At 37.5% G+C, this 22,287-nt stretch overlaps 1 protein-coding gene across 4 annotated transcripts; it reads right to left on the reverse strand.

Annotated features, from left to right (window-relative positions):
- Positions 1-4,280: 4,280 nt before the first annotated feature.
- Positions 4,281-21,726, reverse strand: LOC118821972 (protein phosphatase 1 regulatory subunit 12B). 4 transcript variants are annotated; one of them, XM_036590695.1, is made up of 8 exons: positions 21,250-21,723; positions 14,157-14,173; positions 13,888-14,017; positions 13,294-13,398; positions 12,285-12,335; positions 11,790-11,840; positions 10,888-10,965; positions 4,281-6,391 (listed from the first exon to the last, which is right to left on the reverse strand). In XM_036590695.1, exons 1-7 carry the CDS (start codon positions 21,352-21,354, stop codon positions 10,927-10,929), a joined length of 498 nt encoding a protein of 165 aa, XP_036446588.1. In that variant the 5' UTR covers positions 21,355-21,723; the 3' UTR covers positions 4,281-6,391; positions 10,888-10,926. The 4 variants fall into 4 exon arrangements, with proteins under 4 accessions (XP_036446588.1, XP_036446587.1, XP_036446586.1 ...); XM_036590694.1 differs by having other exon boundaries at positions 10,888-10,968; XM_036590693.1 differs by lacking the exon at positions 10,888-10,965 and having other exon boundaries at positions 21,250-21,722.
- Between the last annotated feature and the right edge of the window lie 561 nt (positions 21,727-22,287).

A 22,287-nucleotide genomic window follows, 5' to 3' on the forward strand; every position in this document is an offset into this window, starting at 1 on the left:
AAAAAATGCCAAAAAAAGGTTTCCATTTCAACAGTTAATCCTTTTCAAAAATGAGATGAGATGTAAAATCAAGATAAATAAAATATATGTGAAGATAAGACATCCTAAACCTCAGAAGTGAAATGCAAGGAGGTATAAAACTATTATCATCATCTTCTTAGAGAGACTTAGCTTATAGATCACAATGTCCTGTAATAAACTATATTTGATAAGATCAAATATCAATCCAAGGATCACAAAGATACCCAATCTGCCACCTCCATCATATTGTCACAGTCTTCTTTAGTAATAAGAATAAAATGAAACACATATCTTTTGTTAAATCGTACATGTTGTGTCTGGGAGGATGGTTTGTTATGAAATTTGGATAATTTTTAACGGGGTTAGTATTTGGACTGGATGCCTCTAACTGAAAAGAAGTCTGTTGGGTGTCAACATTACTGCCTGCAATCTATCACCTCAACAAGTGTGCTCCATCAGTTCCTAGAGTGCTGGACCTTTCCACGGTCTCCTAACAAGTCCTGTGTCTGTCTTTCTAACAAAAAGGATACAAGCCTTTGAACATCACAAAATAAGCAATTCTTGACTGCCAGGGACGCCTTCCTATTAAATCCATCCATTTGTTTTTCGTACATTAAACACATTTGTTCTGCTTGAGCACTTTAAATGGAAAACATTTTGCTTTTTCATTTACTGTTAAATGACTCAAGAATGCTCTTACTTCTTGATTCTTTTTTTTCCAGAATTTTGATGAGTACACTGTTTTTTATGCTGTGAAAGAGTGCTTATCTTATTGATCAGATTAGTTTGTTTCATTAATGCATGCAATAGTGCTTGTAGTCTGTTTTATTAATTATTTTTTATGGCATTTTAATATTTTGGACCCAGTTAGCATAATTCAGTGTGGATATGTGATGGTTTCCTCATTTTATGCATTATTTTGTTCTATAACCATCATTTCTTATGGTTTGAAATGAAATGAAAGGGTCTGAAAGTGGGTACTGTTATATGTGTATTTTATACACAGCTTACCAAACTGCTAAAACTATTTGCACTACTGGATATAGCTATATTCTGTGGGTCTTGGTTATGTAGTTCAATCTGTCGACTTATGTGGTGGTGCATCTTTTATTCAAGTCATCTGGTTTTGCGGATTTTATGTTTTTAAAAACTGAGAACATGTATTATTGGAATGCTGGACTAATTATTATGAGACTATGGATCTCTCCCACTGAATAGAAGCATTTCACAAGTTAAATAAATGTGACTATTCCTTGGGCGCCTAAAACACACCATACTGCCTACTTTACATGTGTGGTATGGATTAACTACTTCATGGCAACTTTTTAAAACTATATACCAACTGGGAATTTCAATTATAACTACAAGCTAGAATATTGAAAATATTTTAATGTAATGTTTTTAGGTCTAAAACCTGGCCAGATATTATGTTTAGAGACCCATCGTTAGATTCTGAATTAGCAGGTTTCAGACTAGGATTTTTTGAAGTTTTGTACACTTGAAACACTGTAAGCCAACCTTCACGAAATTAACAAAAAGCTCTTTTGCTGAGCTATACTCTATTGCAATAATATTGTTAGACTGAAATAGCAGGTATTTACATCTGACACATTTACAGTGCAGTCTGAGTGCAGTTTATGTCTCCTTGGGAGTCTGAATGAGTGTTTTTGTTTACGTATTCATTCATTTGTTCTTCCACTATGACCCATATGGCAACCAATATTTCAATTCCTTATTTAATATGTCACTAATATGTGTCTCTTCAGATTTACCATTCTTAGTTCTGAAAATACCAATGAAATGCAGCGAACACCCCTCACCCCCCGACAATTGGTGTGTAGTTTTGCCTATATATGCATAGTTCCTACTTAATGATACTGCATGTTTCAATAAAAAGATGAGCATGTTTCAGAGACAAAGCAAAAATATATTGTGTATGTAAGTAGGTGTTATTTGTCATTTTAATAACAAAAAGGGAAGGGAAAAGATACTCTGTATATTTTCTAACTGAAGTAAATATGTATTTTCCATGAGTGGGTATTGAGAGAATGTGAACTGTACTAAACTAGTCTTCATATTCACAATGTGCCCATCCCTAGCCATCATGAGCAAAAATGTTCAGTGCTTTGTGTGAACTATTAGAGGATGAAAATGTAGCCGCATGCTTGACGTCTACTTGCGACATTTTTAACAGGTAAACTGTATTTATCAAACTACAAGTTGATTTTCACTTTGCAGCGTAATATTTGGTCTTGTTTTTTAAATGTGTTTGTGGAAGTAAAAACTTCCATGGGGGCTCCAAGTCCAATTCATATGATTTTTCCATCACTTGGGAACATTCAAGTGTAGTGTGGGGATCTGGATGATAAAGTATTTGATGTTCTGATCAGGACCGATTCCTATGCTAATTTTCATCAGTGCCAATAAAAGAAGTCACGTGTACTGCCATTTTATCTGACTTTGTCATTTTAACGTGATTTTTTTGGACTAAACTGAACGAGTTTTCACAGTGGCAAGAAACTTGCCTTAGCACAATAGTATCATTGCGTTTTGGGAAAAAAAGGTACAACTTGGGGTCCCCTTCTTTAAATTTATGTTAATAAAATGGCTTATTTCACAATAATGCTATAGCCACATTTTACTTCATTACAGCATTTAACTAGCCAATAACAGTGTGTGTGTGGGTGTGGGTGTGAATAAAATAAAGCCATAAGACTTGAGCACTAATTCTTTGGAGCTCAGCTATGTAGATTAAATTCTTAAAGTAATTTTAATGTCTCCTTCATGTAGGCCTATGTATCTCCTCAACATTCCACTGAGTCTGTGAAGCTATGGGGTAACACTGTTACCTGAAAATGTGCTATTTTTAGTGGCAACAGTAGTTTAACCTGCAATAGCCAGTCTCTCTTACTGATGTGTATATTCTTTTGTTTTTAGGAACATTTTTATGTATTAGAATGTTTCAATCAAATGATTCTGTTTGTTTGTTTTTATGGTTTGTTTATTTGCAACTGCCTTGATTTGACACAAAGTCTGCTATGAAAGTACAAGAATGACTGCAAATACACCTGTGCATCTGTGTACTGCACAAAAAGTGAACAATTACTTTACAAATAATATATGTTCAAAAACACATAACTGGTGTGCAATTTAGTTCTTGTTTATGATAAGCATGCATCGTTTGTGGGTAGAGGCTGTTCATGAGGACTGTTTCAACATACAAATATTTATCATTTTGAAATGAATTAACCAGTATGGGCACTTTTACTTTTTACTTTTTGGGGAATTATTCAATATGCATATTCTTCCCAAATACCCTCAACTGGCATATCAGACGTTTGTCTAGTGTATGTATCCATCAACAATAATGCATAGGCCCTTTAACTTAAACTTTTAATTTCCCTTTTTTTGTGAACTGAGCACTGCCATCTGCCTATATGGCTGCATGCACAATGTACAATGATTAGGAACATTCCTAGATGTCACTCACTGAGAGTTGGTACTCCAAACTTGTACAAGCAAAAATATTTGAGAGCAATAGTAAGGAACAGAAAAAACATGTTTGAATTTTTGTTTCTGAGTTATTTTTCTTTCAAAAATGTGAAAAAAGTCAGGGCATGTGAGGGGTATTTGTAATTTACTCTCAGCTATTTGTTCAGCTTGCTTTTGCTTTGTTGTCCTCTGTAGATCTTGTTTTGTCTTAAAGAAAAATGAGAGACTCCTCCATAACTGAGACGTTCTAACCCTTCTTACATTCTCTTGTTACCAAATGGAAGCAAATTTCTGGCTATTGCATGGCCAGAAATGAAATGTCAACAGTTCAACAGAGGTTACTGTGTAAGGTTTTTATTTTTAATGTGAAATATCAAATCAAAATTTTTGGGAAGGAAACAACTGTCAATCGGTCAAACTCCCTTACAGCACTTTCCATCATCTGCCTTTCCTGTAGATCTGTTATCAAAATGAAAACTCCCTCTTGGTTTTCTTTGTTCTCTCTCTCTATGGTGTTCTGCTCCTTGAATCAGGAGGCTGCGAAGTTATGTCCTCAGGCTACGTTTGTTCTCGTCTCAGTGTTTTGTGTGTGTGTTCATGTCCGTAGCATTGTGCCTAGTGTGGACCAGTCGCATGCTTTAGCCCTTGATAAGACACTTAGCAACGAAAAAAAAGAAAATATATTGCTCACAGACTTTCCCATGACACCCTGGCGGACAGTACAAGAACATCATTGATCCTTGTAAAGACCTCACGGGAACCAAATATCTCGATACAGATTTATCATATGTGTTAGCAGCTCTGTACAAGGTAAAAAAAATAAAAGACTTTTAATTAAAATTATTCATCTCTGCTTTTTTTGTTTTAAATTGTATATGTATTGATCTTCCATTTGTTCTTCCAACAAGGGTTTTTATATTATGAGATTACAGCATACTACCTGCACACTGTGCTTGTTTTGTTCATTTAATCTAATTCATCAAATTCATTTTCCCCCAGATTACACTTACATTTGTCCTGTTTCTCTGAATGTGAATCCACAGATAAATGTAAAACAAAAGACTAAACATGGTTGCTATAATCTGTTTTCATATTGTTGTTATTAACTTTTGCTTTCTCACTTCTTTCTTCTATGTTAAACCAAAATCAGTGAAACTGAAAGTACTTTAATAAAAACAATCCTTAGTATGGCACAACTACATGTCCATAACTGAGTAATGGCTTACTGACAAGTGATTGATTAAGTAATGTAATATGGGAAATACCGATGCTAATCTGTACAATCACAAGTGTGGACACCTGGGTGGATGTATGTTTCTCATATTTTAAAACATTTCAATATAAAGACTTTTGTTTCATTATGTTTAATTAATTATACTTCATCTTTAGTCAAAAAAGCCATTAAGTAAAAGTTATTCATTTTTCAGAAGATATGTCAGAGGAGATTTAGATATCAGATATTCCACTTGCATAAGAAGGGGAAAAGTCAAAGGACAAATAAGTAGAGAAAAACAGTTCCTGAAACTGGAGCTCAAAAATGATTAAAACATGTAAAGGAAATGGAACTCCTAACAAGCCTGCAAGATCTCAGGGACCACTAAAACTGTTATAAATAGTACTCCACAGGTGTTCCATCCTTCCCAAGTGAGAATTCAACTATGGGTGTAAAAGGAGGTGTAGCTATCAATAAGCCATTACTGAGAAGAGGAAATAGACATAAAAGAACGAATATTTGCAAAAAATCTTGATGTCTTTCGAAGATAAAATGAACAGTGAAAATATAATAGATGTGTGCAAACCTCTGACTGGTGCTGTTTTTTTTTCATTATTTTAACACCAATATTGTGGTATGAGCACAGGTAGTTTTCCTTCATTTCCTTCTTTTCCTTCTTAAGAATTCTAGAAACCTAAGCTTCTCTCATTCCAGAACACACAACAAAAGCAGATGGCAGCAGTACATGTGCTACATAAATCCACTTCCCATTTAGTGTTTTACAGTGCATTATGATAAATATATCTGTGCCATAAACAAGCTTAAAAACAAAGTGCTGTGAGCTTTAAAATTATATCACTTTAAACTTGTAATGCAATTATGAAAACTTTTTTTCTTTTTTAACTTTAGCTTGATAAATACCCAATATTTTAGATCTCTTTTAGATAAACAATAAACATAAATATTTGAAACAAACAAAAAAACCACAAAACATTGAACAAAGTTAGCAGGTAACTCTTCTATCTATCTCTCTTGGCCTCCCCAAAATTACACATGAACAAGGAGTAGACAAAAAAAAAAAGGTTTTAAAATCCTATACATCAAAGTTCCATATACAGGTAGATATTACAGTGACTATACTTCCCATTTAGCAATGGAGCTCATCCTTGGAAATGGTGTAATGTCTCACTTAGTTTTCTCATGTATACGGTGTGACTGAGCTGAAAAAAGCTTGCACTATATGATTCTCCAGAAGGGCATCTACAGTTGCGTACAACTGATCTCAAAAATCCACTACAAAAAATTGTTGATCAAAGCCAGTCTTTTATACGGGAACATTTTGGGGAATCTTATCAGTAAGGTAGTTCATCTGACGTTGGTCTCTACCTTTGCAATATCCCTCCATTCAAGACAAGTTTGGACCAACAGCCAGAGAGAGAGAAAGAAAGAGCTTGAAACCATTATCTAGTGTAAATGGTCATTTAAGTTCAGAAGGTAGAAAGTGGGTGTAAACGGCAGAAATAACATGAGGTGCTGCTCAGCCAGTCTCTTGGTGTGTATCCTACGCATGGCCTGACCTCACTTGGAGAGTTTGCTGATGACTCGGATTAAGGCCCCATTCTCGTCCTTTAGTCGCTGGTTATCTGACTTCAGTTCTGTCAAAACCTGAAACAATGAGATGAGATGAGATGAGATGAGAAAGAACTTTAATAGTGTGTAATTATACCTAAAATATCTCCCTCTGCTGGCAATATTCTCATTACTTTAAATATAAAGCTAAAGCAGTGGCAAGTAAAAATTATTCAAGATCAGTATGACACTACAGATAAATAAATGTGAATTTACTGTCAGTGTAAAGGTTTGTATGAAATTGTATTTATTTCAAATTTCTTACATGAACATTAACATAAAAGGATATGTCTTTAAATAATACTTAAACGAAATGAGATTACAGTGCCCTCAAAAATATAGTTTTTTCTCAAATCTGTAAGCCACAATTGTTGGCACCCTTTCATTTAATACTTTGTGCAGCCTCCCTATGCAAAGATAACAGCACTGAGTCATCTCTTATTATGCTTAATAAGGCTAGAGAACAAGGGATCTGAGACCATTCCTCAATACAGAGTCTCTCAACATCCTTCAGATTTTCCTCTTCAGCTCGTCCCACAGGTTTTCTATGGGATTAGGTCAGGGGACTGGGATAACTATGGCAAAACCATGACTCTGTAGTTAGTGAACCATTTCTTTGTTGATTTTGAGGTGCGCTTTGGATCACTGTCCTGCTGCAAGATCCAACCATGGCCTAGTTTAAGCTTCCTGGCTGAGGCAGTCAGGTTTTGATTCAATATTTGCTGGTACATGATGAAGTCCTTGGTACCATGTATCCGAACAACAGCAACACATATCCACCACCATACTTCATAGGTAAGGTACTTTGTTGCATGACTATCTTCATGTCTATGCCGAACTCACCTCCAGTATTTGTTGCCAAAAAGCTCTATTTTGGTCTGACCATAGAACACGGTAACACTGAAAGTTCCAGTAACATCTGGCAAACTAGCTGGTGTCTGATTGCAATTTGGAAGATGTTACAACCCCAAGCCCTAACTAATGTCTGCAATTCCACAGCTGTGATCCTTGGAGCTTCTTTGGCCAATCAAATCATCCTATTTACCATGCTTGGGGTCAGTTTTGACATACATCTTCACAGCAAATTCCTAACATCTCCAGTTGCTTTAACTTCTTAATTATTGCCCTGATAGTGGAAATCCACATCACAACTGCTATTTTCTTGTAGCCATTTTCTAAATTTGTGCAGCTCAACAACCTTTTGTTGTACATCACTACTGTATTCTCTGATCTTTCTCATAGTGATAGATGACTAAGTAAATTTGCCCTGTGTATCACCTCATGACCCTGTGAAACAGGAAGTCATAGCTGACCATAGTTGGTTTCTACTCATAAGAATTTATAAGGATGCTGACAATTGTATCACACACAGATTTAAGAAAAATATGTAATGATAACATTTAGGTTTTTCCTTCAATCACTGTACTTCAAATAAAGGTTAGATTTTTTTATAGTTTGAAAGCAAGATAAGAAGATAAGCAATAAAGAATGTTTTTTTCAGTTTTGCTCTTGTTTACCGGAGTGCCAGTATATAATAAACAATATTTAAAAATAATAATTAAAAATATTTAAAATACTAATTAAGTACTCAGACCTTGGATATTATATTATGGAAGTAGGACAAATGTTTTATGCCCCCACATGCAGTGGGATAGAGAGGCAAAACTGCCTTACTTCCATAATACAATATCCAAGATGGCACCTTCAAGCCAACAAACTATTTTAGAGGCTTGCTAGAAGTTTCTGCTATTATGAAAAAGCAAAGGTTGGCACCTGGAGTTATTATATCGTACCAGAACTTTGGTTGGACCCGAATTATGTGAGAAAATCAGTGGTTTTTCTTGCTATGACAGGGTGAATGCAGGGGTGCATTTTCATAGCCTTTTTGCTCATCTCCTTTTTTCTCACTACACCAGTAAATCTCGAGGACACTGTAGTTTACAGTATGTTATTTGTGCAAATATAAAACAGAAAGATGCTGTCTACCTCTGCAATCTGGGTCATCTGTCCTTAACAGTGCACTGAATAAAATAACTGTGCCAGTAAAACAGTAAGGCAGAGAAAGTATTCGCTCATGACTTCATATGAGCACAAGTTTTAGATAAAACAAAGGCTGATTGTGCTAATTCTCTTTCAGAATTAACCCAGACATTCTCTTCGCCATTTTCTCCCCAATCTCTCTTTCTCTCTCACTCTCCCTCTCACACACACAAGTGTGACACTTGCTGCAGTGTGATTTTTTCCAGTTTAGACAGTGAAAAGCCTTTTCAAAATCATTTACTTGAAGGATTTTAACTTTATCTAGTTTGAACATTTGGCTATCATTTATCACTGTCAAGCATCCTCCAGATGACACAGAGGGCTGTACAGGCACCCCTGCAAAAGCCTTAACCACTTAAATTAGCTTAAATGATCATAATCACATACATCTTTCTATTAACCAGTCTTAACTGTAATTTGGGAGGATTTATCTATTAACCCGTGCCATAAATACTGCTGCTGTATTAACCAGAATGGCAGTACAAAGCTTGCATCCTGAAAAAAAAAGTGTGCTGGACTCAACACGACAGAGTCGCAGAGTCTTTCAGCCATGATGCAAATATCTCTAAAAATATCTTCAAAGGCATCGGCGGCAGGAAGAATGCAATGGCTTGCGATTCTTCAGGCCCAAGGGAGAATGGGGGGAGGGTGAGAGAGAGAGAGAGAGAGAGAGAGAGAAATACAGAGAGAGAGAGAGAGAGAGAGTCAAGTTGTGCAAAGGTAAGAGAATAAGGAATACAAAGACCTGCCTGGCAGCAACGTAGATGTGGAGGAAGAGGAGGTGGCAGTGACAGAAGAGGGGAGAAAGAAGAGAAGGACAGAGAGCAAGAGAGGAGGACTAGAGATCCTCCGTCTCAGGAAGGGAAGCTGTCTGGGCGAGGCAAGTGAAGATGTGCAGCATGGCTCTGTTCTCTGCTAGCAGGCGCTCATTGGCCCTGCGGAAAGCCCGCAGCCGAGCCAGCGCAGGGAGGGTCTAGAGAGAAGAGGGGGGCACAAAGAAAGAAGGAGAATTTGGGGTGAATTAGCCTAAAAGTGTGGAAAAGAAGAAGAAAAGAAGAAAGAAAAGAGAGCTAGGGAAGGCGTGTCAGAGTTTAAGTGTAGTGTAATGCCAGGAAGCAAAAGATAATAAGGATCAAAGACAGAAGAAAGAAGTAGAAAGAGTACACGGTGGCATGCAAGCCTAATACAACAACGTTGCAAACCATGCAAACAGCACTCCTTACAAGCAAGACTGAAAAGGGGCAGTGAGAAAGACAGTACAGTTGTGGGTGTGCTTATGTGTTTCTTTGAATTCGAGCTTGGATAGCAACCTTGAAACAAAAAAAGCGAATATCTCTGGAAATACGTCCATGTCATTCATGGATGAACTTGGCTATCTGAAAGGTTTTCAGCATACAACCTGCCAAACTAAAACTCTAACTATTTCCTCAACATTGGCTTATACAAGACATTTGAGGGATCTGTGGTTAACCTCAATGGGATCCTACACCAGTGTGTGTAGAAGTCCTTTGGGTTAACACCATTATGGAAGAAAACCACTTGACACGCTCTTCATGCTCTGATCCACAGATCTGGGACCACCATTCCAGGTTTCTTTGCCAGATCTCTGGCTGTGACATGAACCCTAAAAACATCTGAAGGCCATCCAGCAAACTACAGTTGTTCTTTTGCCTGGTGCAATTCACTGATTAAGCTTGCACATACTGCTGACAGTACAGTGTTTGTCTGAATTAACTAAGTGTGATTTGTGGTTCTAACTTGTGTCATGTGGGCATGCGCCACGCTACATTGTTCAAAGCTGGAGCAGAACTTTGAGCCCTGATTAAAACATGGATTAAGGAGAATGGAGAAGAGGAAAAGCCAAAAGGAGATGCCCATTTAGATAAAGGTTTACAGTACAAAATTAGTCAGAGGCCTCCTCAGTTTTCTTTACCGGTTATCCCTATTGGGATTTCTCGCATCCCAGTCAAGAAATTATATACCATGACAACAGTTTGGACGAGTTTATACAACATTTATAAGCTTGTAACTGAAACATTAACCAAAAAGAGAACATGCTAATAATTGCGTATATGTCATGCCAATCATTGAGGTTCTGGTTCACCACAGATCCTCCAAACTGTCTTCATAGTATAAAATTACATATCATGGAATTTATGAGGACTAGTCCCATTAAGAAATAGCTTGAGCATGCATGACAACATGACTACCAATGAATGTAAACTAGTAGCCATCAATTAACCTTATTTAATTTGCAGAATACTGATTGATGGCTATGAAACTGCTATTTTTACAAAAACCCTAAAATCTATCGAGATCTCCAGCACATCATGAGTAACAACAATCAACATTCAATCTACTGTGATAATACAGAAAACTGTGATCAGGCTGTCACGCACTGTTTATATTGCAGTGACCAATGTGTTTTCATGCCTTTTTGTGGAGGATGAGTGTCTGTGAGCAGGCAACCAGTAGTGGTTTTGGCCACTCACCATTTTCCCCCTTTTCCCTTACTCCAGCCGAGGATCAACTCAGGGCTGGTAGCCACAGCGAAACCTCACTGGGGCAGACTTCTGAGGCAGTGGGGACAATATATACCAGTCAAACAAGTGCCTGCTGCTTCCTCACATCAGGTGAGTCTAGTTAGCAACCTAGTATGAATGAATATTTTAAATCAAAATTATGCCAGTGTCAGTGCTAATTCATGACTTTTTTGGGGGCTGGGGTAAAATTACTGTCTTTGAGAAGAACACATCTTCTGAATCTGCACCATGTGTCTCTAAAGTAGTCAACATTTTGCTGTACAGATATCTTTGACCAGAACTTTTAAATGTAGGTCGGTCCAAAGGCTTTTTAACATCCTATTTGTCACTTTAGCTTAGCCAACCACAGCTGATGCAGGTATTTCTTAATCATTTCCAAAGCATGTATTTTGCTGTTGTGTTGTTCTTAGCCTCTCAAAATGTCAACTTTGTGCAATTACTGCTGGAATGTTGAACAAAGACTATGCCGTGTCCCAGGGTCTGAGCGATGGGTTCTGTACTGGCTCCAGTGTAACAGGAACTAGGTCACCACGTAATATTGCAGCTGCAGGATGCTGTGAGGCTATCAAGCACTGTCTCAGACTAGCAATACAGGGCAAGAGCACATGTTCATGGCTTTGGTGTTTGTCTATACCCGAGCTAGCTTAAACATCTGCATACTATAAAATTAGTCAGCATAAACAGATAATTCTAGTCAAAACATAAACACAAACGTGCTGACTCAGGTTAGCTTAGCTGCATTACAACTAGCTAGCACAGCATGCTACGTTTTAAGGACACTGACTAGCACATGAAACTCATAAAACTGGTTTAATCACATGCATGTTGTAGAGGCATAGTCACCCTCTTACCTTAAGCTCTTCTTCCATGTCAGATACTTTCTTCTCCAATGCCTGCTTTTCCTTCACAAAAAAGAGTAATCATTAACACATTACTTTGAGATCCCTTCTTAAAAGAAAAGTTTGGTGAAATATCAAAGTAAAGTGATTTATCAGTTACCCCAGATGTAGTTTAATATCTGACGTGTGCTTCTTTAGTTTACAACGGGAGATGCTAGGCTGACGTTGCTAACATGCTTAAAACGCGGTCATCAAAATTGAAATCGGACACTGTTTTGATTTTTTGAGTACACTAGCTTAGCTCCTCTGCTGAGTTAGTAAAATCTACCCCCCCCCATAAATATAACAGTAACATGAAATCTACAGTAGACGCCATGGTACTGACATGGTGACAAGTAAATAAAACTGAAAAGGCTATGAATGGACTGTTGTAGACATTAAATATTGTAAGGCACAAGATGCTCAGCAAAATACAGAGATAGTTTATACATATATATGTATATATACCCTTTTCTCTGATTCAAACACACTGGACCTCTCCGAAATTCTGTCCTGCTTCTGAAACACAAAGGTAGTAAACAGAAGCATAAATAATAAAATGGCACAACATGAATATTTCATCTTGGTAAGACAAGAAGAAAACATAATAATAATAAGCCTAAAGAAATGACCTTGTACAGTGCATGTAAAAAAGGTAGCATTCAAAAATATTACATGTAGTAATTAGAATATTAAAAATGAAAAAAAAAAACAAAAAGAAGCAGTAAAATGTGTCAGGATCCCCATTTATAGAAAAATGTTGTATATGTAGTCTATGGAATATGTGTTAATAAAACTTTTGAACTTTTGGATTTTTGACTTTGGTCTGTTTTGAATGCAGCATGTTGTCAAGCATTCCTTCACCTGTGAAAGATCTGTGTTGGAATATATACAAATCACATTTTTCCTTATTGTTTCAAATTTAAAGTCCAAGTAAAAAAAAAAATCACTGCCAGCTTAAAATGCTGCACCAAATGTTGCACCACTTTCAACATGACAATAACACACACTCATTAAAATTTAGCAGCATGTTTGCTCTCTGTGGTAAATTTGTAACTAGTTCTAAGGTAGTCATGGTACTATCATCACTGCTTGCACTTTGAATCCTCCATCCGGACATTCAGATATATACTACTTGTTTTTATAGACACTACTGGCTTTAGAGCATGTGTCAAGCTCCAGTCCTCATGGGCCAAAACATTGCAGACTCCAGCACGCTGCCCCATTAAGCACACCTAATACAGCTCATTAGCTATTTAGCAAGGCCTTCATACACTGATTTCAGAACATTAGATGATGAGCACTTTGGCCCAGAATTTGACATGCCTGCTTTAGAGAATGTTGGCTCAGCGATTTAATTGTAAACAGAGGACCAGTGAGCAGTGCTGTTTTCATACTTCTTGGAAGATGCGGGGCAAACTAATCATTATAGCCATAGAAAATCTTTCTCTCAGAGCTTGGCTGAGTGTGCTCTCACCTGTGTGACTCTGTCCAGCTGTGAACGGATTTTGGCCAGCTCTTGCTTGCTGTCCTCCAGACGAGTTTTTAGCTTCTCATTCTCCGCCAGCGCATCCTCATACAACTGGCAAAATGAAATAAACAAACATAGAATTCAAGCTGCCAAATGTATCCCCAGAGCCAGGGAAGTTGCTGATCTATGCTTTACCAATGAACATCAGTAATGAGGACTTATTCAAGTCTTAGTGGCTGCTGAATTTGGACAATGTAATGGTTATAATAAATATAATAAAGTTATTCTGTATTTTTAAAGAAGGCCTAAATTTCACTCTGTTGTTTACTCTGCTCTGTTAATAAGGTGTTTACTAACATGACCCGGAGTGAACATCCCTCGATTGGTGAAGATCATTTCATTACAAATCTTTGTCTCTGTGTTTTAAACAAGGAGACCAATTTGTCACACAGGACTGAACTGAACCAAATACATTTTGTTTCCATTATATTAACATCATGACATGCAATTTATAAAAATTAGCTCTAAGAAAATGAATGAACCATGAAAGAAGCTGTTTAAGTACTTAATCAAATGGTAACTAGTGGTATGTTTACTAACCTTCTTGTAGTCCTTGCTGGCGGAGTCATCATTGGTCTTATTCAGAGAAGCTAAGCGGTTCTCCCTACGTGTGTAGGAGCTGGTACGGCTGAGTCTTTCTGATGAGCCCTCTACACCACCGCCATCTGACCTGTTAAAGGCAGACATTTGTGCAACGTCTTTTGGATAATTTCAGAACAATTCTTTTTATCTTACCTCATATTTATTATATATTGTATTTCCTTTTTTTAAAAAAAAACAAGAAACAAAATAGAAAGTTCAGTACTCACCTAGATGTTCTATCATGCTGCAAAAGAAAGTCACAAGGTAAAGTACTTTAAATGTGATTTCATGATAATATACTGCTACTTTTCATCACCTTAACTTTGCAGACCAGCATTTATAAATATCATTCTAACATGAAAAAGCTAACATGAAAATTTGCTCCTTCCCTTTCTACTATGGTACGTGCAGTCACACAAAAATAATTCATTAAGAGGTGGTGTAATGTATTCCCAATTCAAGAACCCTGTTGAAAAAAACACATTTTTATCAGCTGTGTCACATTTTTTTCTGTTATGTCATTTAATGCTACTGGTTGCCTGCCATGTACTTGTACATTAACTGATTAACACTGACTAAGATCTACACATGTTTTTGTAAGATAAGGTAGCAGCTAAAGGCAAAAAAATTCATGGCCAATGATAGTCTGGAAATTGGGCTTAAATAAATAAATAAACCTCATCGTAGTGGTTTAAAAACATAGCATTCCAGTTCTATTTTTATATACATAGTGACATAGGAACATAGTATATTTTTTGTTTGTTTTTTTGCTTGTCTCTTTTTATTGTTTTTAAGAATTGCAAAAGCTAATCTGTATTACTTCGTTTCTGAAATAGGTTATCAAAATTAGATATATTTGACTTCTTTTTATGTACATGGACAAAGCACTCTTGGGTTTCAAAGTGTGCCCACATGGAAGACTTTTTTTCTTTTTCTCTGCCTTGGTTTTCAGTACACAACTGATGAACATGAACAGCATATTCAGAATGTTCAGCTCAAGTACAATGACAAGTTCATAGCCCTAACTTGACTGTGTAAAATGTTGAACATTATTTACTGTTTTATTTTTTTAATTGTGCCTCTTCCCTTTCCCTTCAACAGATCTAATTCAATTCAGCGACAGAAATCACCACAAATTACTTAATTTTTAACTTCTTATGTCAAGGAATTGCAAGTCAAATCATTTGTTAATGCAGGTTAGCAAGCAATTGTTTTTTTTGGTATTAAATGCTGTGAGTTACAGCCATGTTTTTTTAAATCATCTCAGATATATTACCCTCTCATGGAGTCTCTACAAAACCTAATAAAAAAGCATTAGTAAATGACTAAATGAGGAAGAGAAATATTAGTGTTTTATCTCAGGTCAAATTTGATGTACACTTTTAACAATTTACATTTAAACTATAGGTGCTACAGAATACAGGGATGCACCCAGGACTAAATGTGTTTAGTAACAAACCTGATGGCTGGAAAAAAGAGAAGGGAACAAAGGCTAAAAAAAAACGCAGAAAACCAATGTAAATCAGAGAAAGAAAAAAACAGGGAGAGAACTGAGTAAAAAGTATCTTCTCTTCTTACATTCCTAGAGATTATAGATTGATATCTTTCACAGAGCAAGAAAGAGAGAGAGAGAGAGAGAGAGAGAGAGAGAGAGAAGCCAAAGATACACATCCACACATCCTGTTTAGACACATCCACACTAAACTTGATTATACATTGGAGAGGAAAAACGGTCTGATGCCCAAACTGACAGGGACCTTACAATACCAAAAAAGGACAAAGACAGAGCACAGTCATTTAAGCCTTGTTTAAAAGAAAAAAAAAAGCTTTGAGTTTGTGGTTAAACAAGTAATTACACCACATCCATTTCTCAAGTTCAGCACTGGCTGGTAAGGTCAGCAGGCATAAAAGCAGTGAGTGAGTGAAGTAGAGGGTCATGCTTGGCAATGTCCTGTATATACAGTACCTGAACATATATAAGATTGATGGAGTGAGTCTGTGTTTTACATCTCTTTAACTGTGAATTTTACTGCCTGACTAAGGGCTATGGTACGTAAGGGAAAGTAAACTAGGAAGCAGCAGGCACGCTGGCTCTGGTGAGGTGCAGTTCTGAGCTCTAAGAATGTTTACACAGCACTGGCAGAAAGGCCTGTCCTTATGTGGTCATACGATATGCTGCTGCAGCCTCCTTCTCCTAAGAGCCTGCTGTTCACTGACCAGAACACAACAGAACTACACCACAGTGCAGAAAGAGCTACTGACCACACCACATACATCCTGACCAGGGCACAGCAGTACTATTAACCACAATCCACAAAGAGAAGAGTTTATAGACCACAGTACATGCGCGTACACACACACACACATACTGCCAACAGCACATGCAGAGATTCAATTATCCATTCACCCACAGTCCTCATGACTACAACAATATACATCTCTCCTGACCACGGTGGACACACTCTGACCAGAGCACAGTAGTTGACCACAGACCAAAATCCACATACAGAAAGATTTATTGACCACAGCCGCACAGATTTACTGAGAGTAAATTTGGCAAATGTACTGTATCACACACACACACACACACACACTTATGTCATTAATATATCAGCAAACTGTCTTTATTTACCTTTAAGTTCATGCGTCCAGCCACAAGATTCATCATATCATTTAAAAGATAAACCTCTTGTTTTCCTACAATCTTCCATGAATATGTAATGACTTTTACCCACTTTTAAATTGTATCATGATATTTAATTACATCATCATGCACCAGTGGGTGGTAAAAAAATAATAATAATCAATAATATTATGTTTCATCTCCTCCTCCCACTATCCTCACCTATCATCAAATGAAAATGCTCAGCTAACTCAGGGACCCTCTCTAATACTCTAATACTCAGAAACACGCAACGGAATGGAGAAAAAATCCATTATGATTTCCAATTCACATTGACATGTATGACAAGAATGTAGCCTAATTTTCCAGGCAACACTAACACCTGAAACTTTTTTTAGAAAATTACTCATTGGATACTCATGTATATGAATAATCTCCCAGGAAGAGGAGGTAGGTTTATACTGACCCCATGCAAGAAGAGGAAGGTCAACAAGCGTGTACTGCAGAATCTGAATGAACTGGAGAGATATGAAATATTTACTTTATAATAAGATTAAGGGTTTTAAAAATTATTTTAATCCCACAACACACAATTTCCACCATGCAATCTGATTTTTTGACACCTAAGTCTACAGAAAACAATAACATAAGTGAAAGTTAAATTACTGACAAAAAACCTTCAGAAAGATTCCTTTTTAAACCTACTCTATGTATGGGTGGAACCAGAAAGAGAAGTTATACTAATCAAATTTACTATGTAAGGTCTAGAGCAGGGGTGTCCAATCTTTTTCGCAAAAGGCTGGGGTGGCTGCTGGTTTTTATACCAAACAAGCAGGAGCACACTTGATTACATTTCTTTAATCCATTGCTCTCAGTCTGATCAGCTGATCATGTGTGCTCCTACTTTGTTTGGAATGAGAACCTGCAACCCTTATCTTTTTTTTCTCTCTGTGGGCAAGACTGGACACTCTTTTTCATTCCCTCTCACACTTCTTCCCTGCAGCCCCCACTGAAAGCTGGTCATCTTGCCAGCTTGCAAAATGGAAAATGTGAGCGTCAGTATACCCAAATGGAGTGTTCCAATACACAGTTCCATAAAAGTCGTTTGTGCTTTCCAGTGTCTCATGGGTTGATTCCTATCTCACTCAACCCATCTTTATCTGCTTCTCCAGGCTCCAGCTTCTATGTCTGTCAATCCCTACAAAAAATAAACTTTCGTTTCAACCTTTTCATTCCTTCTCTACTAGTGTGTTCTCAGATCTTCTCATACCCTAACATGAGACCTATTACCTTGCCCGACAAATGTGTTGGCTTGTTTAAGCCCCTGTATGCTGTTATACAACAGCTGTTTCAGATAGAAAGAAAAAAAGCCCCCAGCAAACAATGAGTAGAGGCATCCTAAAAATAAAGCACATGCTTCTCCCTCTTTCTCCCAAGGAAACCTTGCCAAAACAAGTCCATCCTCGTCATGGAAATTTCAAGCCCATACATGGAAGTAATGGAAAAGAAATCCGATTATGATTAGAACAAACATGTAAACATATTTTGACATTCATATATTTTTCGCCAGCTTTTGCAGATTTGTATATAACAATCTTTCGTGAAATGTGATATTTATTCATACAGTACTGATTTGTTCTAAGAAGTGTTTTATGGACGAGGGAACAAATCCTAGATCTGTAATCTTTTTCAAATTTGCTTTCTGCCACTCTAATCTGTTCAAGCTTTGGCAGTCCAATTCCTTTTTTTAGAATAATTTCTTCACCCACATCATGCACTGCATTGTTAGAACCAAAACAGATGGAGAGCAGCACCTGCTGACTTTACAAGCTTCTTGTAAAGAGACAATGGTCTCTTTCTCCCACTGAGGCGAAGTTTCTGAGGTCTAAAAATGCAATACTCACTGATGTATTTTAAGTGGCATAGTGAATAATCAAATGGTTGAATTTGTTGTAAAGCAAAGCAAAAACTTACAGCGCAATAAGTTACTGTTACAATGAATATCATTATGAATACTCTCTTTACGTTGCAAAAAATGCTGCAATGTTTCACTAAAAAAGTATGAAGTATTAACCTGGTTGTCTTAAAATTATTGCCACTAATGCAATTTTTTGTTCAACTGGCACAAAAGTTTAAGATAATAAGGTTAAAATTATAAATAAAAAAATAAAACCACTGTTTTTTGTTTTTTTATATTTTTGAATTGTCTGCTACTGTGTTTTCCCGGAAATCGGATTCAGTTGTACATTACAGTCTGAACTGTGTTGATGCCCTTTATTTATAAATAAAGGGCCTCGACACAGCTTTAAAGAATATAGCTTTCAAAAGCATCTCTTCACAATGGCATGGTATGCTTTTGCAAATACAGCTTTCTGTTTGTATATTAAATACTATTCACATAATCAAAGCTGTACCAAATTACACATTTTTTTTTGTGAATCCTAGATAGACTATATAGACAAAAGTATTGGGACACACCTCCTAATTACTGAGTTCAGGTTTTCAGACACGACCATTACTAACTGGTGGAAAAAATGAAGCATATAGCCTTAAAGCCTCAACTAACAAAAACCGGCAGTGTAATGGGTCGTGTTGATGAGCTTAGCGACTAAACGTGGCACTGTCATAGGGGATTTCTGTTCCGCTAGATCTGCTCCTGTCAAATGTAAGTGCTATTATCTTGAAATGGATGCACCTCAGAGCAACAACAGCTTGGCTACAAAGCGGTAGACCACTCACAGAGTGGGGCCACAGAGGGCTCAAGTGCACAGTGCCTATCACTCACTAACAAGTTCCAAGCTGCCTTTGGAAGCAACATCAGCAAAAGAACTGCACGTTAGAAGCTTCACAAAATGGGTTTCCATGACTGAGCAGCTACACACAAGCCTAAGATCAAAATGCACAATGCCACACAAGGGGGGAGTGGTGTAAAGCACGCCGCCACTGGACTTCGGAGCACTGGAAACGTATTCTGTGGAGTGACGAATCACGCTTCTCTATCTGGCTTTCTGGGTTTGGGGAATGTCCGGAGGACCTTACTTGCCTGATTGCAATGTGCCAACTGCAAAGTTTGGTGGAGGAGGGATAATGCTTTTTGCTTTCGGGGGGATTGGATTAGGCCCTTTAGTTCCAGTGAAGGAAAATCTTAATGTTTCAGCATACACAGACATTTTGGACAATTGTATGCTTCCAACTTTGTGGGAACAGTTCAGGGAAGGCCCTTTTCTGTTCCAGCATGACTGTGCCCAAGTGCACAAAGCGAGTTCCATAAAGGCATGGCTGGGTGAGTTTGGTGTGGAAGAATTTAACTGGCCCGCACAGAGCTCTGACCTCAACCCCATCAAACACCTATGGGATGAACTAGAATGGAGACTGCGAGCCGTCCCTCTCATCCAACATCAGTGTCTGACTTCACAAATGCTCTTCTGGATGAATGGGCAAAATTCCCCCAGTCACACTCCAAAATCTTGTAGAAAGCTTTCCAGAAGAGTGAAAGCTGTTATAGTAGCAAAGGGGGACCAACTCCATATTAATGCCTATGGATTTAGAATGGGATAAAATAAAAGCTCTTGTGGGTGTACTGTGTAGGTGTCCCAATACTTTTGTCCAAATAGTGTAGTTCTTACATAATCTCAGTGAGCTATTAATCTATCAAACATTAAGCCGCAATACGGCTTTGGTTAATGGTCACTTTTCTTGAGAAGAGGGGCTTTGAATTAATCTAATAAGGAGAAAAAATTGATTTGTATAGTGTGGAAATACATATGGCATTAGCTTACCGTACTATTTTAGAAGAAATTTCTATATTTCAGTTCAGGGAAAAGGTTCACATATGCAGTTAAAAGTGATTTCTGTAACATGTAAAGATCAAAGCTTTAAAAATACTCCAAGCAATCACATGCCCATTTCCTGCTTGATTTTGAGGATAAGAATATGAACAACACAACAGGAGTGTCATTTAACACTTCACAGCACTTCACAACACAATATTAAGTTGTGCCTAATCGTTACAGATGATACATATGATACAACCATGGAGCCAGTATGCCACTAGAAACTAGTGTAATATTACAGACTACAGACCTACTATGTATACCACCAGAAAGTCTACCAAAAGTGGCAAAACATGGCATGATGTTAAAAACTAAGCTATTTTTTAATTGTAGTCTAAAATGGTTGTCATTGCAAACACCCTTTTAAATTATCTACCATACACGTTTTATTACTAACAGTTAAACATCACACTTTACTGTTGCCAACCAAAATTACATTTTAGGCTTTACCTACTTATATGATTCTATATTTCTCTGTAAAATAAAAATAAAATAAAAACAAAAACAATGACCTGAGAAACAGCACACCAGGATGTCTTTTGTGATTGCCACAAAGTACGAGTCTCCACAACACAAACCAACCCTAAATCATTCTACTGTCCCACAAGCAATTACAGCCATTTGTCATTATCACATTTACATTATTTCATGGCACAACAAAAGATGCTGTAGTCACTTTTGGCTCTGAAAAAAGGAGGCAACAAAGTCTTGCTTCTAAAAAACATTTCAACATTTGAATTTCAGTTACAGCAATTTTGTGACACTGCTCTAATACTACCAATACACCCCAAAGGCAACCCTGATAAATTCCACAGTCATCCCAAAGTCTCAAAAAACTTTTAAACATGCACAGTTGGTTCTTACTCGGAAGGCTTTGGTGCTGGGGGACGGGGAGGAGGGCGGTGAGTCCGACAAAGATTTCCTGGTGCGAGAGGACAGATCCTTGTTACGTGAGTAGAGGGACGACATCTCTCCAAAAAAGTGACCAAGACGGTTGGCAGCGGGTGCAGCCACACGCTCAGAGAACTGTTGCTGAAATGACCATGAGAGCTAGTGGGGTGGGCATACTCAACAGGTGGGTGTAAATGTCAGAGAGAGGGGGGGAGAAGAGTGCAGAGGAGTTGCAGTCTCTGTGTTCCCTGTGCTGGAGCTGCCTGGCGTTCGTATCGTCCTTCCTACTCACGGCACAGTGGTCATTACAGAAAAATGAAAACAAGCAGAGCCACTTCTCTACTTCATGAACTGTCTCCACTCCTTCTATCTCTGCTTCTGTATGTGTTTGTTTTTCTCTCCCCTCCCAACACACACCCCCAACATTCATAAACTCTTTCCCCTCCCTCCCTCCCTCTCTCCCTCTCTCTCTCTCTCTCTCTCTCTCTCTCTCTCTCTCTCACACACACATGCATACATATCCAGACCTAAAAAAGGGCAGGAATCTGTTAGCTGTTAGTTTCACAGATGATTTAGCCCCACCCTTTACTCTGGGAACATAGAGTAACTACAAAGACATAAAGACTAAAAGGCAAACAAAAAGAACAAACCACAAAACTCTTGATCCAGTGAGTTCTCTTCTCCTGCTGGCAGCCGTCCAAAGCATTTTTAGTTGCATGCAGTCAATGTACACTCACACTCTGGTTGCAGACTGATATGTGTAGAAGACATGCAGCATAAATAAATGAATAAATAGATAGATAGATAGATAGATAGATAGATAGATAGATAGATAGATAGATAGATAGATAGATAGATAGATGGATGGATAGATAGATCTGTAGATGTTACACATGCACACACATACACACACACACAGGTTTTTAGACTTCTACAAAGACATACCAGAAAACTGCAAAGTTGAACAAATGTACCAAAATGTGTTCTTTTTCTTTCGATTCCTGGCTAACA

Source organism: Colossoma macropomum, unplaced genomic scaffold (assembly GCF_904425465.1).
Source record: "Colossoma macropomum unplaced genomic scaffold, Colossoma_macropomum, whole genome shotgun sequence".
NCBI lineage: Eukaryota > Metazoa > Chordata > Actinopteri > Characiformes > Serrasalmidae > Colossoma > Colossoma macropomum.